The 15,961-nt window shown below is 38.5% G+C and overlaps 1 protein-coding gene across 1 annotated transcript; it reads left to right on the top strand.

Annotated features, from left to right (window-relative positions):
• Positions 1-5,991: 5,991 nt before the first annotated feature.
• LOC110299259 (olfactory receptor 10A6-like) lies at positions 5,992-6,969 on the top strand. The gene has a single exon (XM_021168911.1). It carries the CDS (start codon positions 5,992-5,994, stop codon positions 6,967-6,969), a length of 978 nt encoding a protein of 325 aa, XP_021024570.1.
• Positions 6,970-15,961: the final 8,992 nt, after the last annotated feature.

Consider the following 15,961-nt stretch of genomic DNA (forward strand, 5'->3'; position numbering starts at 1 on the left):
AAAGCTTCTGTAAGGCAAAAGACACTGTCAATAAGACAAAAAGGCTATCAACAGATTGGGAAAGAATCTTTACCTATCCTAAATCAGATAGGGGACTAATATACAATATATATAAAGAACTCAAGAAGGTGGACTCCAGAAAATCAAATAACCACATTAAAAATGGGGCTCAGAACTAAACAAAGAATTCTCACCTGAGGAATACTGAATGGCTGAGAAGCACCTGAAATAATGTTCAGCATCCTTAATCATCAGGGAAATGCAAATCAAAACAACCATGAGATTCCACCTCATACCAGGCAGAATGGGTAAGATGAAAAATTCAGGTGACAGCAGATGCTGGCTAGGATGTGGAGAAAGAGGAACACTCCTCCATTGTTGGTGGGATTGCAAGCTTGTACAACCACTCTGGAAATCAGTCTGGCGGTTCCTCAGAAAACTGGATATAGTACTACCAGAGGATCCTACACTACCTCTCCTGGGCATATATCCAGAAGATGTTCCAACAGGTAAGAAGGACACATGCTCTACTATGTTCATAGCAGCCTTATTTATATAAGCTAGAAGGTGGAAAGAACCCAGATGCCCCTCAACAGAGGAATGGATACAGAAAATGTGGTACATTTACACAATGGAGTACTACTCAGCTATTAAAAAGAATGAATTTATGAAATTCCTAGGCAAATGGATGGACCTGGAGGGCATCATCCTGAATGAGGTAACCCAATCACAAAGGAACTCACACAATATGTATTCACTGTGGATATTAGCCCAGAAACTTAGGATACCGAAGATATGAGATACAATTTGCTAAACGCATGAAACTCAAGAAGAACGAAGAGCAAAGTGTGGACACTTTGCCCCTGCTTAGAATTGGGAACAAAACACCCATGGAAGGAGTTACAGAGACAAAATTTGAAGCGGAGACGAAAGGATGGACCATCTAGAGACTGCCATATCTGGGGATGCATCCCATAATCAGCTTCCAAATGCTGACACCATTGCATACACTAGCCAGATTTTGCTGAAAGGACCCAGATAGAGGTGTCTCTTGTGAGACTATGCCGGGGCCTAGCAAACACAGAAGTGGATGCTCACAGTCAGCTATTGGATGGATCACAGGGCCCCCAATGGAAGAGCTAGAGAAAATACCCAAGGAGCTAAAGGGATCTGCAACCCTATAGGTGGAACAACATTATGAACTAACCAGTACGCTGGAGTTCTTGACTCTAGCTGCATATGTATCAAAAGATGGCCTAGTCGGCCATCACTGGAAAGAGAGGCCCATTGGACTTGCAAACTTTATATGCCCCAGTACAGCGTAACGCCAGGGCCAAAAAGTGGGAGTTGGTGGGAGGGTATGGGGGAGTTTTGGGATAGCATTGGAAATGTGAATGAGAAAAATACCTAATGAAAAGTATAAAAATAAATAAATAAATAAAAGAGTCAAATGAGAGATATAGATAGCTACATGATAGACAGATTATACGTAGATGATAGATTATAGATAGGTGATAGGTGACAGATTATAGATAGAAAGACTGTGATAGATAAATTATAGATAGATTATTGCTAGATGATAGAGGATAGGTAGATGGTAAAGTGTAGATAACTAAATCATAGGTAGATGATAGATAGATAGATAGATAGATAGATAGATAGATAGATAGATTTTTTTTATCTATCTAGGAACGGGAAAAATGAGTCTCTTTCGAGAGAAACCTTCAAAACACTTGCCCAAGCAATTCACCTCTACCCCTGCATCCCAGTCTAGATCAAGTTTTAGATTGAAGGAAAAATCTGCCTTATATAGTATTTTAGGGATGGTGGGAAATTTCCTATCACGAGATTTAGTTCAATCTAGCTTACATGACAAAAAACTTTGTGGAGCCAGGTACCATACACCAAGAGATGCCAAGTCACATTACAGAGAGCCCCTTAACTCTCTGTCCCAGACAGAGTTGCAAGGAGACTAAACCTCAGGTAAGTTGTGAGTATAGTTTACAGGTATGTGTTCATGTTCTAACAGTAACAAATCACTTAGACTGCCATGGACTGGCCTCAGTCGGCCCCCTACTCCATGGGAGAATCAGAGTCCTGGTACAGGTGGGCAGGGAGTTGTCAAATGTGACAAACAAATAAGCACACAAGGGAGTGTTGTATCTGAATGTAATTTGTCAAAATGAGCACCAGACATATATATTACAGAAGGAGACAAGGAAGTTAGGTGATACATTAAAGTCATCCAAGGTACATTGAAGTTATCTGATGCAAAATGACTTTTACAACAAAACAGAGGAATGCATACATAAAAGCTAACAGGAACCATCTGGGATAAAATCAGTGTTAACAACTGGGATCAAAAGCAGCCCCACCTAAGGTCACCTTATTTTTAGAAGCCAGGGGCAAGGGCTTCATGCCCTTCCCATAGTTTCAATTCTAATCTATCGTATAGTCCACCTTCCCCCTAGGCCATTGTATATTCCTATATAAGGAAGTGACTCAGCTATCTATTATTCTAAGTATACTATGTAGACTAGCCTTGAGATTACTAGCTCTATTCTAGTAAATTTTAATGCCTGATTTCTATCACTGTCTATCAACACTGGAGGCATTTACATCTGAATGAGTAACATTCTTACAAAGATCAAAGCCCAAGGTTGGCTCAACAATTTCCTAGAATATTGGAACACTGGTGAAGGCTAATCTAACTTAGCTATATGTCAAAATAAATCCTTAGAGGCACTTATAATAAAACAATATTGAAGGAAAGCACACAGATCTGTTCACTGACTAAAGCAAGGACAGATTTGGAACATTTGTTTTACAGGATGCCAAGGTTCCAGGAGACTAAGTTTCTGTGAACTTTTTGCCTCAGGACTGTGTCTAAGCTTTTGGGCCTGTCACACAAGTCACTACTGGAGTGGGTGTGGCATTTGACTACTACATGTTGCATATTACAAAACTACTACTAAATGAATGCAGTGTTTGACTTGATATTGTTGCCATTTTCCTTTTATCCACCAGTGTATGCATCCATCATATACACCTTTTCATTGAAACCTAATATATACATAGAGAGGGCACAAATCATTCTAAATTTTGATGACTTCTCACAAATTGCTTATATGTAGCAAATATCATCAATGACATGCAGACACAGATTATACAGTGATGAGACATGCCCTAGTGAGCTATATTGGGGAAGGAAATGAAAAGTCATGTACAACAATACATCTCATTTCAGAGACATGCTTAAGCTGCATACCTGGGTACCTCATTCCATTAAAATGGGTGATTTAGGAAGTTGAGTTCTGAGAAAGAAAATCTCTTCCTTGAGGTTATGTGCGACAATTACTGTTGGATGTAGGTAATATAGGACATGGTGCTTACTTTGTAGAGAATTTAAAAGAAGCATTGCTTAATGACGTTCTCAAAGTCAAGCCAGCCTGTCTAGACTTCTGACTATCGAAGCAATCACCTATGAGGATATTTCTGTCCCCCTCCCCCCAATTACGGCATCCCTATTTTTATCTTGGAAAATGTAGAATTTTTGCATTAGGGACATCCAGGCTTTCTACCTCACAGGTTTGGCAGATCTAGATGCTTTAAACTTATTTCCCATCATTGCATAGACTGTACACAGTCTAAGAAAATCTTTGACATTACATTCTCATCCCATATCTCCTTGTTTACAACATTCACTCTTCTGTTTTAATTTCTATAGGGAGATCTTATGGGGGAATCTCTTGTGTAAGAGAAGTTTAGCCCCAGTGGAGACATGAAGGAGTGATACTCTTGAGCTTCTTCCCTTGATCTCTTGTCACCAAGAATCCAAGGTCAAGGCTGTTTAGCTTTCACAAAATAAAGAAATATGTACACATAGTGATTTCAAGTTCTGTTTAGAGAGACCACTGCAGCACATGAGTGTCTGTAATTTTCCAAATCAGTTCCCTAAATCATATTTATGAATAGGTGGCTTTGGGGCATGGACTTTAATGAGACAGAATGACTAGGTAAGAAAGTGTAGGCTTTGCTTGTGTTATGTACTTGCCCTTAGTTTTTTTCTTTAAATTTCTCCTCACTGACCTCCTGCAAGGAATCTGCTGGAGACATTCTACAAGGAACACCTCAGTGCTTAAGGATCATAATGCACAGCCAAATCATTTGCCTCTTTAGGTTTGTGTTTGATAATTTCATTTGTTTTTATTCAGAGAGAAGAACAAACACAATTTCAAGGATCAATAAGTTGCTGCACTTACCATAGTCTACAATTTCTTACTAAAATACTTGGGTACTGAGGCCAGTGCTTACTGTTCTCAGCTGGAGGATGAAGGCTAATGAATGAAATACCCACCATGGCACTGTTTGTCTGAGTTGTCTAAGACATTAGCATCGTTAGTTTTTGATAGAACAATTGCTCAATTGTTCTTTATAACTTATGGTAGTATGGATTTTATTTTTGTTTAAGTTTTAAATATATATATGTATGTATGTATATATCAGAGTGCATATTCTTTCTCTATGTATATTCATACAGAAATTGCATATACTTATGAACTATAGTAGTACCTTTCCATTTTATTTTTAGAGTATACAATGGTCAAATCAAAACAATGACCATTTCTATTACTTGAGGTGTTCATTTCTTTGTGCTAGGATATTCTAAACTCCTACTATCTGTTTTGAAATGATCTCTAGGTTGTTGTGAGCCTTAGTGCTTCTATTGTGTTAGGAATACTGGGTCAATATGTTGTATGGACCAAGGACTCTTGTAGGCATTGTGCATATATCCAAGAAAGAAATAAAAACTTTCTTTTTCATAGCTATGTTCTTAAAGATGTTTACATTTTTGTATACGGAAATACATTTTGTAATAAGAAAAGAAATGGTGAAAGTCATATTTAGAGTTCTGAAGTATGCTAAGGCAGCATGTGTTAAGGAGTCATGCCTGTCTCATGTAGCATGCTAAGGTTTTAAAAGTCTTGGACTCAAATGTGTTTGAAACAGTACAGAGCCTAGAAAATGGGTTGCTAGTGATAATTTGTTGAGTAAATAATGATTTCATAATGATTTGGAATAGGAATGGAGTGGAGAAAGTGAAGAGAGAGAACAGAGATTAAAGAGTAGAAACTCAAATCACAGCCCTGTGATGGCCCTCATGTGGCTTTTTCTTGAGCCATCATGGTCACAGGAATGAGCATTGATGTTTACCCCTCAAAGTGTCATGTCAGGGTAAAATCTCATAGAAGTGGCTAGTTCTAATCTGAGAAGAATTTAGCAAGATTTCAGCAATTCACACAAATTGTAGGTATCACTCACCACAACCACATGTAAAATACAACCTCCTCTGTGTGTTCATAAACAAAGTAACTACTTTTAATAGCTATATCCCATTGTACTTGTCCTACACAATGAGTAGTAAAAAATGTACCTAATATAGATATAAGTAACATCATACAACTTGAGGTTGCATTTATGAAATACACACACACACACAATCTATCAATGAAAAGAGAAGCCATTAAGTAGTAAAATTTTATCTAAAATTTCACTTTTAAACTCATTACTGAACTTTTATATTTTTATGAAAAATTTTGAGTTAGGTCCATAAATATTTACCTATGTACTTTATTTTTATGATCATAGCTTTTATATTTATCTAATATTACATAATTCAGGTGATGCCACAAGATGGTATAGAGTTAGAATACCTTTAGAAAACATTTTTATTAACTTTAAAGCTGTGTCTAAATTTCAAACCACATAATATACAACTTGTGACAGAAAATGGACTGCATTTTATGTGTTAGGTCAGATTTCTTAGCAAGAAGTCCCCATTCCTCCATTTCTATTTCAAGGGCTCATTAATGAAAGTGGTTAGGCATCCTTCAAGTTGCTAATTGTGACGTTGCTCTCCTTCTTTTATGCTCTGTGCTGTGATCAATGCAGGCTGGAGCTATTTGACTAGAAGTTCATTTGTTGTACACTATGTCCCTGAGAAAATATAGGACTCGAGACTCGCCTCCTGCAGTGATGGGACAGAATGACAGCTCTGTGGTTGAGTTCATCCTGTTGGGATTTTCTCACTTCCCTGAACTCCAAGTACACATGTTTGGAGCATTCTTAGTTATTTATCTGGTGACTCTGACAGGAAATGTCACCATTGTTACTGTCATCTTTCTGGACCACAGCCTACATATCCCCATGTACCTGTTCTTGCAGAACTTGTCTGTGGTGGAAGCAAGCTTCAGCACAACTGTTATGCCTGAGATGCTGGTGGTCCTGACTAGTGAGAAAGCGACTATTTCCTTTGGGGGTTGTTTTGCGCAGACATATTTCATTCTTCTCTTTGGTGGGACTGAGTGTTTTCTCCTGGGGGCAATGGCTTATGATAGATTTGCTGCAATCTGCCACCCTCTGACCTATCCAATGATTATGAACAAAAGGATCTTTGTGAAATTGGTGGTGTGCTCATGGGTCTTGGGTATCATGACAGCTACTGTGTCAGTCACATGGGTGTTTAGCTTTCCCTTCTGTGGTCTTAGTAAAATTAATCATATATCATGTGAAATCCCAGCAGTGCTGGAGCTTGCCTGTTCAGACACATTCCTGTTTGAAGTCTATTCCTTCACAGGCACCATTTTGCTTGTCCTGTTCCCCTTCCTGTTGATACTTTTGTCTTATACTCGAATTCTCTTCACCATCCTGAGGATGCCATCCAGTACTGGGAAGCAGAAGGCTTTTTCCACTTGTGCCTCTCATCTCACCTCTGTCATCCTCTTCTACAGCACAGCAATCATGACTTATCTACAGCCCAAATCCAGGTATTCACCAGACACCAAGAAACTGATGTCATTGGCTTACTCTCTGCTCACCCCTCTGCTGAATCCACTTATTTACAGCCTGAGAAACAAGGAGATGAAAAGGGCTGTGGTAAAATTATGCCAAGGAAAAGTGGTTTTCTGACTTGCTGAGAAGCCATTTGGGATTTGGAACCACTTGTAGAAACTCTACCTTTCTTTAGTAAATCATGACAAAAGGGTTTCCTCTCTCAAAACTTTAGTCATTTGTTTTAATGTATGTATTGTTTTTACAGTATGATGTGACAGTCTTCATATATTTGTGAATTGTGGATATCCAGTTTATTACTACAGCATTGTTATTAAGATGATGTTTCAATAAATCTAATTTCACATATTCATATGTTGATGCTTGGTTTTCTGTGCCTCTGATGGAGTAAATGGTGTTTTTCTAGGTATCACCTCTCTTTCTCTCTGTTCTGCCACTTACCATTCTGTTTAGTTTTATATTGTGTGTGTGCTTGCTTCTCTGTCCATTTCTCAGAGTTCAAGTCACTGCTATTCTCTAATTAAGCAGCTGCTTAGTCTCCATGCTTCTACCTAAGCCCATTGTTCAAAAATTTGAATAACCATTGAAGAAATAAATTTTGAGAAATGATTACAAAAGCCTATTGTGACTCACTAACCTCTAGAATGTCAAGACAACAATAGATGTTTTGGTAAATTTGTTGTTTCTGGAGTAAAAATATTTGAGTTTAAAGAAATGCCCACAAATTTATTTGGAAGTCTAAACTGTCCCTTATTTTGATGATGATCTCCATTTGCTTAAAGAGAGGCATCTTTGATGAGGGTTGTTGACTAAACTTTTTTGTAGGTACAAGCATAAAAATTTGAAAGTAGTAATGAATTATGCTGGCCTAGCAAAGAGCGGAAAGTTGCTTCTTTTCTAAGGTCATGATGTCACTCGTCCCAAGGTCCATGATCTCACTTGTCCCAAGGTCCATGATGTCACTCGTCGAGTTGGCTCAGTTTCCAGTTCCAGATATGATTTCTGTGCTGATGAGTGGGCCTTAAGTCCCGCTAGAGAGCTGTTGGTTGGTACCAACTCATGAGTTCCATAAAAGATTATTTTAATAGCCTAGCAAACTAGTAATTGTTGACAACTTGGTATATACTATAAAATAAGTACTATTTAAGATTTTTGGATACTCCAACCTCAAATAATAAGGCAAGGTAACAAGAATGCTAATTGTCCCATTAATAGTCATTAAAGTTTTATATACGATAAGACATATCAGACTGTACCTCATAATTAAAGGCAACTAGTACATGTCAATTAAATCTGTTATATATAACACAATGTTACACTAACAATAAAATGTGTGCAATAAGATATATCTCAGGAGGGATATCTAAGGAGAGTTGTCTGTGGAGAGATGCCTCAGGAGTTAAGAGAAATATTTATTTTCTGAGCATACCTGGCTTTAATTCCAAGCACCCGCCTGGCAGCTCACAACTTCCATGGACCGGGCTCAGTCAGACCCCCTCAATCCATGGGAATCAGGGTTTCTGGCAGGTGGACATGGAGTTGGTGAGAATGGGGTGACAAACAGACACGACAAGGCAAGGTACAATCAGGTTACAGGATGCTTAATGACTCTTAAACAAAACAGAGGAATGCAAACACAAAGACTGGCAGGAACTGGTCAATAAAACCACTGAGACAAAGTCAGCCCTATCTAAGGTCAGCTATAGTCTTAAAAGCCAGGAGTGAGGTCTTTACACTCCTGGGGCAAGGGCTTTCACACCCAAGTCATGGTTCTAATTAGGGAGTTCAGCTCTAGCTAACCTTCTCATGAATAATGCAATACTCTAAAACCACAGCCCTATCTACTTCCTAAACCATTGTAAATTCCTGTATATGGGAACAACTTGGCTTTTATTCTAAGTGATAGTGTGGGGGGACTTTTCTACTAATAAGTAATGTAGTCTGCCATACATAAGTGTAATAAGAATTCTAAACTTACGTTGCTAAGCTTGCCCTGAAATTTCTAACTGTGTAGTAGATAGTAATGCCTGATTTCTTTCACTATCTCTCTTACAATACTAGAGGCAATTCTGAATGTCACTGAATAGGCAACATTCTTACTGAATTCTAAGCCCAGGGTTGTCTCAAGGACTACCTAGGGCATTGGTGAAAGTCAGGAAGCAAAGTTCGATTTTGCTTAGGTATTTGGCAAGTCTTTGCTTGGAGACACCTATGACAAAACAATACTGAAAGAAAGAACACAGATCCATTAGCAAGAGAAAAATTGGGGTGCCACAGTTCCCATAGACTAAGTTTCTGTGAAACTCTTCGCCTCAGGACTGCTTCCAGGTTTCTAAACCTGTTAATCAAGTCACTACTGGAATGGATGTAGCACACAAACATCTGGAACTCCAGTTCTAGGGCATCTGGCACCCTCTTTTGGCCTCTGTGGCCACTGCACATATGTGTTGCACAGATAGTGATACAGGCAAAACACCTATACACATTCTATCTGACCATATTCATATATTTAAAAAGGAGTACATATTATTTCTTTTTCTTCTCATTAGAAGCTAATTTAAATATTTGGTCCATTAGAGGCTGTGTGTATTTTTCAACATATTTTGGGATTATTTGTCATTTAAAAATATGTATGTAGGAGAATAGACATAGGCAAAAGACTTGTACACATGACCATGGTCCATAGGTACAGTTCAACTTACTGTCTATTGTTTGTTAATGTTCTACAGATGTGCACCATGGATAATACAAAGCTACAGCTTGCTGTGTCTGTGTCTGCTTGGCTCCCTCATCTTGTCTTGTCAATCTCTCTTGCTTCTCACAACATCACACAAAGACTAGTAGGCTATGTTTTAGACCTGTGATGTCAGGCGACCTTCTGACTTGAGCACGTCTATTTTCCTCCTATAACCTTTAGTGATGAGAGAGATGTTGTAGAAGAGAACGCTTGAAACTTCAGTGAAAATCAGTAAATTATTTGGTTTCATGCTTTTCAACTTCATGTGACAACAGAGATTTTAGAAAAAGCCCAATTCTGGAGCCATTGTTTTCACCTTTAATTGTCACATATCACCTCATTCATTTTAAATGTAATTGATATTTTGAATGAAGGCATCTAAAGGTCTCAGAGCTGCATTGTACCAGTACCCAATTAATTCTTTAAAATGATCCTGGCAGTGTCAGTGATTCTGCATTCCTCACTACCCAATATTCTGGATTCCCGAATGAAAGACACACAGAGAGCCTTTATATTTTGATAAGCCTTAAACAGCTCAATGTCTAGGCCACTTCCTAACCTCCATGTGGCCAATCCACTTCCCTCTGATATTCCCGAGTTATTACTCACTAAATCCTTTGTTCCATCTTTGCTGCCCTGGACCCAGTTGGGCAGCCTTCCTGGGGTCGCTATTCCCAGACTCTGTTTGTTTTTGTTGTTGTTGTTGTTGTTGTTGTTGTTTTTTTTTTTTTTTTGGTTAGATCAGGATTTATTTATGTTTATATATTATTTTTTTAATTGGGAATTTATTTCATTTACATTTCCAATGCTATCCCAAAAGTCCCCCACAAACTCCCCCACCCACTCCCCCAAACACCCACTCCCACTTCTTGGCCCTGGTGTTCCCTTGTACTGAGGCATATAAAGTTTGCATGACCAATGGGCCTTTCTTTCCACTGATGGCGGACTAGGCCATCTTCTGATTCATATGCAACTAGAGACACAGTCTGGGGGGGGCGCGGGGGGAGGGTACTGGTTAGTTCATATTGTTGTTCCACCTATAGGATTGCAGATCCCTTTAGCTCCTTGGTTACTTTCTCTAGCTCCTCCATTGGGGGCCCTGTGATCCATCCAATAGCTGACTGTCCACTTGTGTGTTTGCTAGGCCCCGGCATAGTCTCACAAGAGACAGCTCTATCTGGGTCCTTTCAGCAAAATCTGGCTAGTGTATGCAATGGTGTCAGCGTTTGGAAGCTGATTATGGGATGCATCCCCAGATATGGCAGTCTCTAGATGGTCCATCCTTTCGTCTCCGCTTCAAACTTTGTCTCTGTAACTCCTTCAATGGGTGTTTTGTTCCCAATTCTAAGCAGGGGCAAAGTGTCCACACTTTGGTCTTCATTCTTCTTGAGTTTCATGTGTTTAGCAAATTGTATAAAACCACATGATCATCTCGTTAGATGCGGAGAAAGCATTTGACAAAATCCAACACCCATTCATGATAAAAGTCTTGGAAAGATCAGGAATTCATGGCCCATACCTAAACATGATAAAAGCAATCTACAGAAAACCAGTAGCCAACATCAAAGTAAATGGTAAGAAGTTGGAAGCAATCCCACTAAAATCAGGGCCTAGACAAGGCTGCCCACTTTCTCCCTACCTATTCAACATCGTACTTGAAGTCCTAGCCAGAGCAATTCGACAACAAACAGAGATCAAGGGGATACAAATTGGAAAGGAAGAAGTCAAAATATCACTTTTTGCAGATGATATGATAGTATATATAAGTGACCCTAAAAATTCCACCAGAGAACTCTTAAGCCTGATAAACAGCTTCGGTGAAGTAGTTGGATATAAAATTGACTCAAACAAGTTAATGGCCTTTCTCTACACAAAGAGTAAACAGGCTGAGAAAGAAATTAGGGAAACAACACCCTTCTCAATAGTCACAAATAATATAAAATACCTTGGCGTGACTCTAACTAAGGAAATGAAAGATCTGTATGATAAGAACTTCAAGTCTCTGAAGAAAGAAATTAAAGAAGATCTCAGAATATGGAAAGATCTCCCATGCTCATAGATTGGCAGGATCAATATAGTAAAAATGGCTATCTTGCCAAAAACAATCTACAGATTCAATGCAATCCCCATCAAAATTCCAACTCAATTCTTCAACGAATTAGAAAGGGCAATCTGCAGATTTATTTGGAATAACAAAAAACCTAGGATAGCAAAATCTTTTCTCAAGGATAAAAGAACCTCTGGTGGAATCACCATGCCTGACCTAAAGCTGTACTACAGAGCAATTGTGATAAAAACTGCATGGTACTGGTATAGCGACAGACAAGTAGACCAATGGAATAGAATTGAAGACCCAGAGATGAACCCACACACTTATTCCCAGACTCTTACATTACAGCTATGTTCTTTGTTCTGCACCCTCTCAGGGGTGGTGTCTCCTCACCTTCTCCTGCCTCTGTCTGCCCTGCCCAACCATTGGCTGTTGGCACCTTTATTTACCAATCAGAACCAACTGTGTGCGCACACCCTAAGTGTCTTTTGTGCAGACAATTGTGTGAGTAGTTTTGGGGACCCAAATTTACATAATAAACCCACTCTACTGCATTATCAGGCCGTGTGTGTTATGGATTTGGCTTCTGTTCTATGAGGACACAAAGTCTAACAGCAAAGTGTCTGATCTTCTGACTTGATTTTGGAATCTGTTGGAATTTCTTTTATAGAGAAAATATGTCTCTCCGCTACTTAAAGAATGGGTAGGTCCCTATCATCCACCATAGGATACAAATGTGATTATTTAATTATTTTAATTTCCTTTATTCTTGAATCATTTTTTTTGTGGTCAATCTTTTTAAGAATAAATGGACATTTTGCAACAATGTTTGAATTTCCAGGATTTAGAGAAATAAATAAAAAATTCTTTTGTTTAAGCCATCCACTCTGCAATGTGTCATATTATACTATCCCATGGAAACCAGTGTGTCCATATTTTTAGAAGTATTTAATTTCATTACTCTTCATACATAATATTTATTAAAGAAGCCCTTTTGTAAACCTATGACTTAAAGCCAACAATTACTATTTTTAATCTGTAAATGACCGTATGACCGTATGTTTTGTCTAGGTTTTGATCCCTACTGTGTTCTATGAGGACACAAAGTCTAACAGCAAAGTGTCTGATCTTCTGACTTGATTTTGGAATCTTTTGTCTCTTTAACTTCGTTCATGCCCTTACAGCCTATTAAACTAGAGGCCCAATGCAATCACATTTTTGGTGTTGTCCCACGAATAAACACCTGTAAAGTCATTCTGCTAATGATCCATCCTAGGTTGTGTTCTATTCACTATTATCCCATAAGCTTAACAAATTGAGCACAATGGGTTTGTCCTGTGAGGAGACAATTTTAATGTTTGTAAAATGACTTGTATGGATAGGCACTGTTCTAGTCCCTAGGAAAACAAGATAAGAAAGATAGTCTAGTGAGAGGAACTGATTTAAAACAAATGAAACACTTGTTTACATGTATTAACAATTATTATAATTGTTACAAAAGAAACAGAGGATGCTGTGATGTAGTAACAATATGGCCTTATCTCCTCAACTCCTGGGAGAAAATGAGCTTTTAAACCTTGTGAATGAGGCCTCAAGACTGATAGAAAAGCCAGAATGGGGCACTAAACAGAGGAAGTATACAGCAGGAAGAAAGGTACAGGGTTTAAGGGTCTTGATGTGAAATTTTCCAGGAAAGGAAAATCTGTAGATGTCATGGAGAGGTGGAATGGAGAGGTGAGTAGAAGAGATTATATAAAAACTCATGGACAGTGAGAATGCCAAGTTTCGCTCAGTAGCCACTGTTGAATAACAGCAGACTTTCAGACAAGGAGAGACAGGACCATATTTCAACTTTTGGGATATTCTGTGAGCTGAGTAATTGATAGGATGAAGGAACGGAAATAAGCAAGGAAGAGTCAATGCTACCCAGGCAGGAATGATGGTGGCTCAAGCTAGGAGAGATGAGAGTGTTTCCATGCTTAAGTAAGAAATCCAATTGGCTTAACCTGATTGGGGATTGTATGCAGAAGCAGATAGGAGAAAAAGAAGTGTCAGGAATAAGTCTACACTTCAGGTTGGAGGTTCTAATTACTGAGATATGAAATGGATGGGAAAGAATCCTTGTGAGGAGTTGAAATCCAGTTTGGAGTAAACAACACTTAAAATGCTTGCTTAAAATCAATGAGATTTATTAGCCAGGCTCAGAGTGGTGACCAGGAGTGGGACAGGGAGACAGAGTTATAGGGCAAAAACAGGGGAGGGATGCAGGCTCCAGGAAGGTGATTTTAAAAATACCACAGATACTGTTTATTATGTGAACTTTTACAATAAAAGGAAAAGATGGGTAGAACTAAATGCAGAATGGTGTTTTTTTTTCTCTTCAAGAAGTTATTATTCCCACTTGTAGTAAAAGAGAGAAAATGGGTACCAGTAAAAACAGGTTGACTATTAGCTTCATAATTTGCCCAGAAATGATCCACAAACAGATGTTATCTCTGCTATTTACCTTGAAGTGTAAAATTAGAGGTAGAAGGAAAGTTTCCTCATTAGTTCCTATCATGTGAAAGATTTTGTGTTCTATTTCAGCAAGGTGTGCACGCACATGTACACACACACACACATACACATACACACACACACACATGAGATTATTATAAAAAGGATTTAGGTATGCTACAAATATATAGTTATTTTGTGTATAATTTTAAATAATGGAAATGTAAAAATTGGGTCCACTATGTAAGACTGAATTAAATTACTGTATAGGTTGCAGTCTTTGGGAAAATTCCAATAAAGAATAAAGAGTGAATGCATTTAACACAGGGCTTGTGCCGATGTTTTCTGGGTAAAAGGTGAACATGAGTGGATAGACTTGTATACAAATTATGGGGAGAAAAGAGTCCTGTGAAACTACAGTTTCTAAACATTGGTCTGCTTAGATTAGAAGACCAGAGGACACAGTATTAAAACAAAGAAAATGAATTTAGGAAAACTGTCAGAAGGGAGCTTCTAGGTTCTACGTTGGAGGCCAGACTGGTCTACATAGGGAGTTCCAGGAGAGCCAAGAGTAGAAAGTGAGACTTTGTTTAAAAAGACAAGCAATCCCCAAGAACTCCAATATCAACAAACAAAACCAAAACAGTTCTGATCAAATCTGGTATGGCAGTAGATGGATCAAATTCACACTGCCACCTAGTGGTTCAAGAATGTAATTGACAATTGACGTACATTGTTCTGAAAGTCCATAAAATTAAACTTGGTCATGCCTTCAGCATTTATTTATTTATTTATTTATTTATTTATTTATTTATTTATTTATTTATTTGTTTGTTCGTTCGTTCGTTCGTTCGTTCGTTCATTCATTCATTCATTCATTCACTCATTCATTTATTTATTATTAGATATTGTCTTTATATTTCAAATACTATCCTGAAAGTTCCCTATACCCTGCTCCCACCCTGCTCCCCTACCCACCCACTCCTACTTCTTGGCCCTGGCATTCCCCTGTACTGGGGCATATAAAGTTTGTAAGACCAAGGGGCCTCTCTTCCCAATGATGGCCGACTAGGCCATCTTCTGCTACATATGCAGCTAGTGACACGAGCTCTGGGGGTATTGGTTTGAAATAATTGGATCAACTATACCGGTTCCAAACACAAAAAAAATTTGGCAGATGAAAAATTCAGAGGCAAATCTTATGTTCTTAGTAGGTGTTAGGCTTAAGACCAGAATGGCTGGCACAATCTTCACTTTGCCATCTCCTTTCCAAGTCTCTTGTCTTTCATCTCCATTATCTCCATCACCACCACCATTAGCATTACTAACATCATCAGCATCATCAGTGTCACCATGCCTATTATTACCACAGCCATCACCACCATCATAATATTATCATAAGTACTGAATACTCCATCAACACTAATTTTGAAGATTATGGGAACCTTGGAAAGAAGGACCTAACTGGAGTAAACAGGTGTGTGTGTGTGTGTGTGTGTGTGTGTGTGTGTGTGTGTGTGTGTGTGAAGGTCATATTTTTCTCTCCTCTGTGCTTTCAGGCCTCTTTATCACACCTTCCTTTTCATGGATTAAAATACCTGACACTGAGATGAAAGACATCCTCGAGTTGTTTCCCCAAGCTGTTCTATTGTATTTTGTCACAACAAAATAAGGCCTAACAAACACAGGAAATTTGGTACTGAGAGATGTAGTTAGAGGTGTGACTTTCTGATCATGTGGTTCACAAGCCATTGGTACTGGTTTGTGCAAGGCATTTGGAAAACTCTGAAAGTATGGGTTAGAAATCTGTTCCTACAGAAGTGCTA

The sequence above is a fragment of the Mus caroli genome, unplaced genomic scaffold, assembly GCF_978045245.1.
Source record: "Mus caroli unplaced genomic scaffold, Mus_caroli_1 scaffold_8, whole genome shotgun sequence".
NCBI lineage: Eukaryota > Metazoa > Chordata > Mammalia > Rodentia > Muridae > Mus > Mus caroli.

What these genes read in the sequence shown, in the direction of transcription:
- LOC110299259 (XM_021168911.1), top strand. Translation starts at nt 5,992, where the DNA reads ATGTCCCTGAGAAAATATAGGACTCGAGACTCGCCTCCTGCAGTGATG.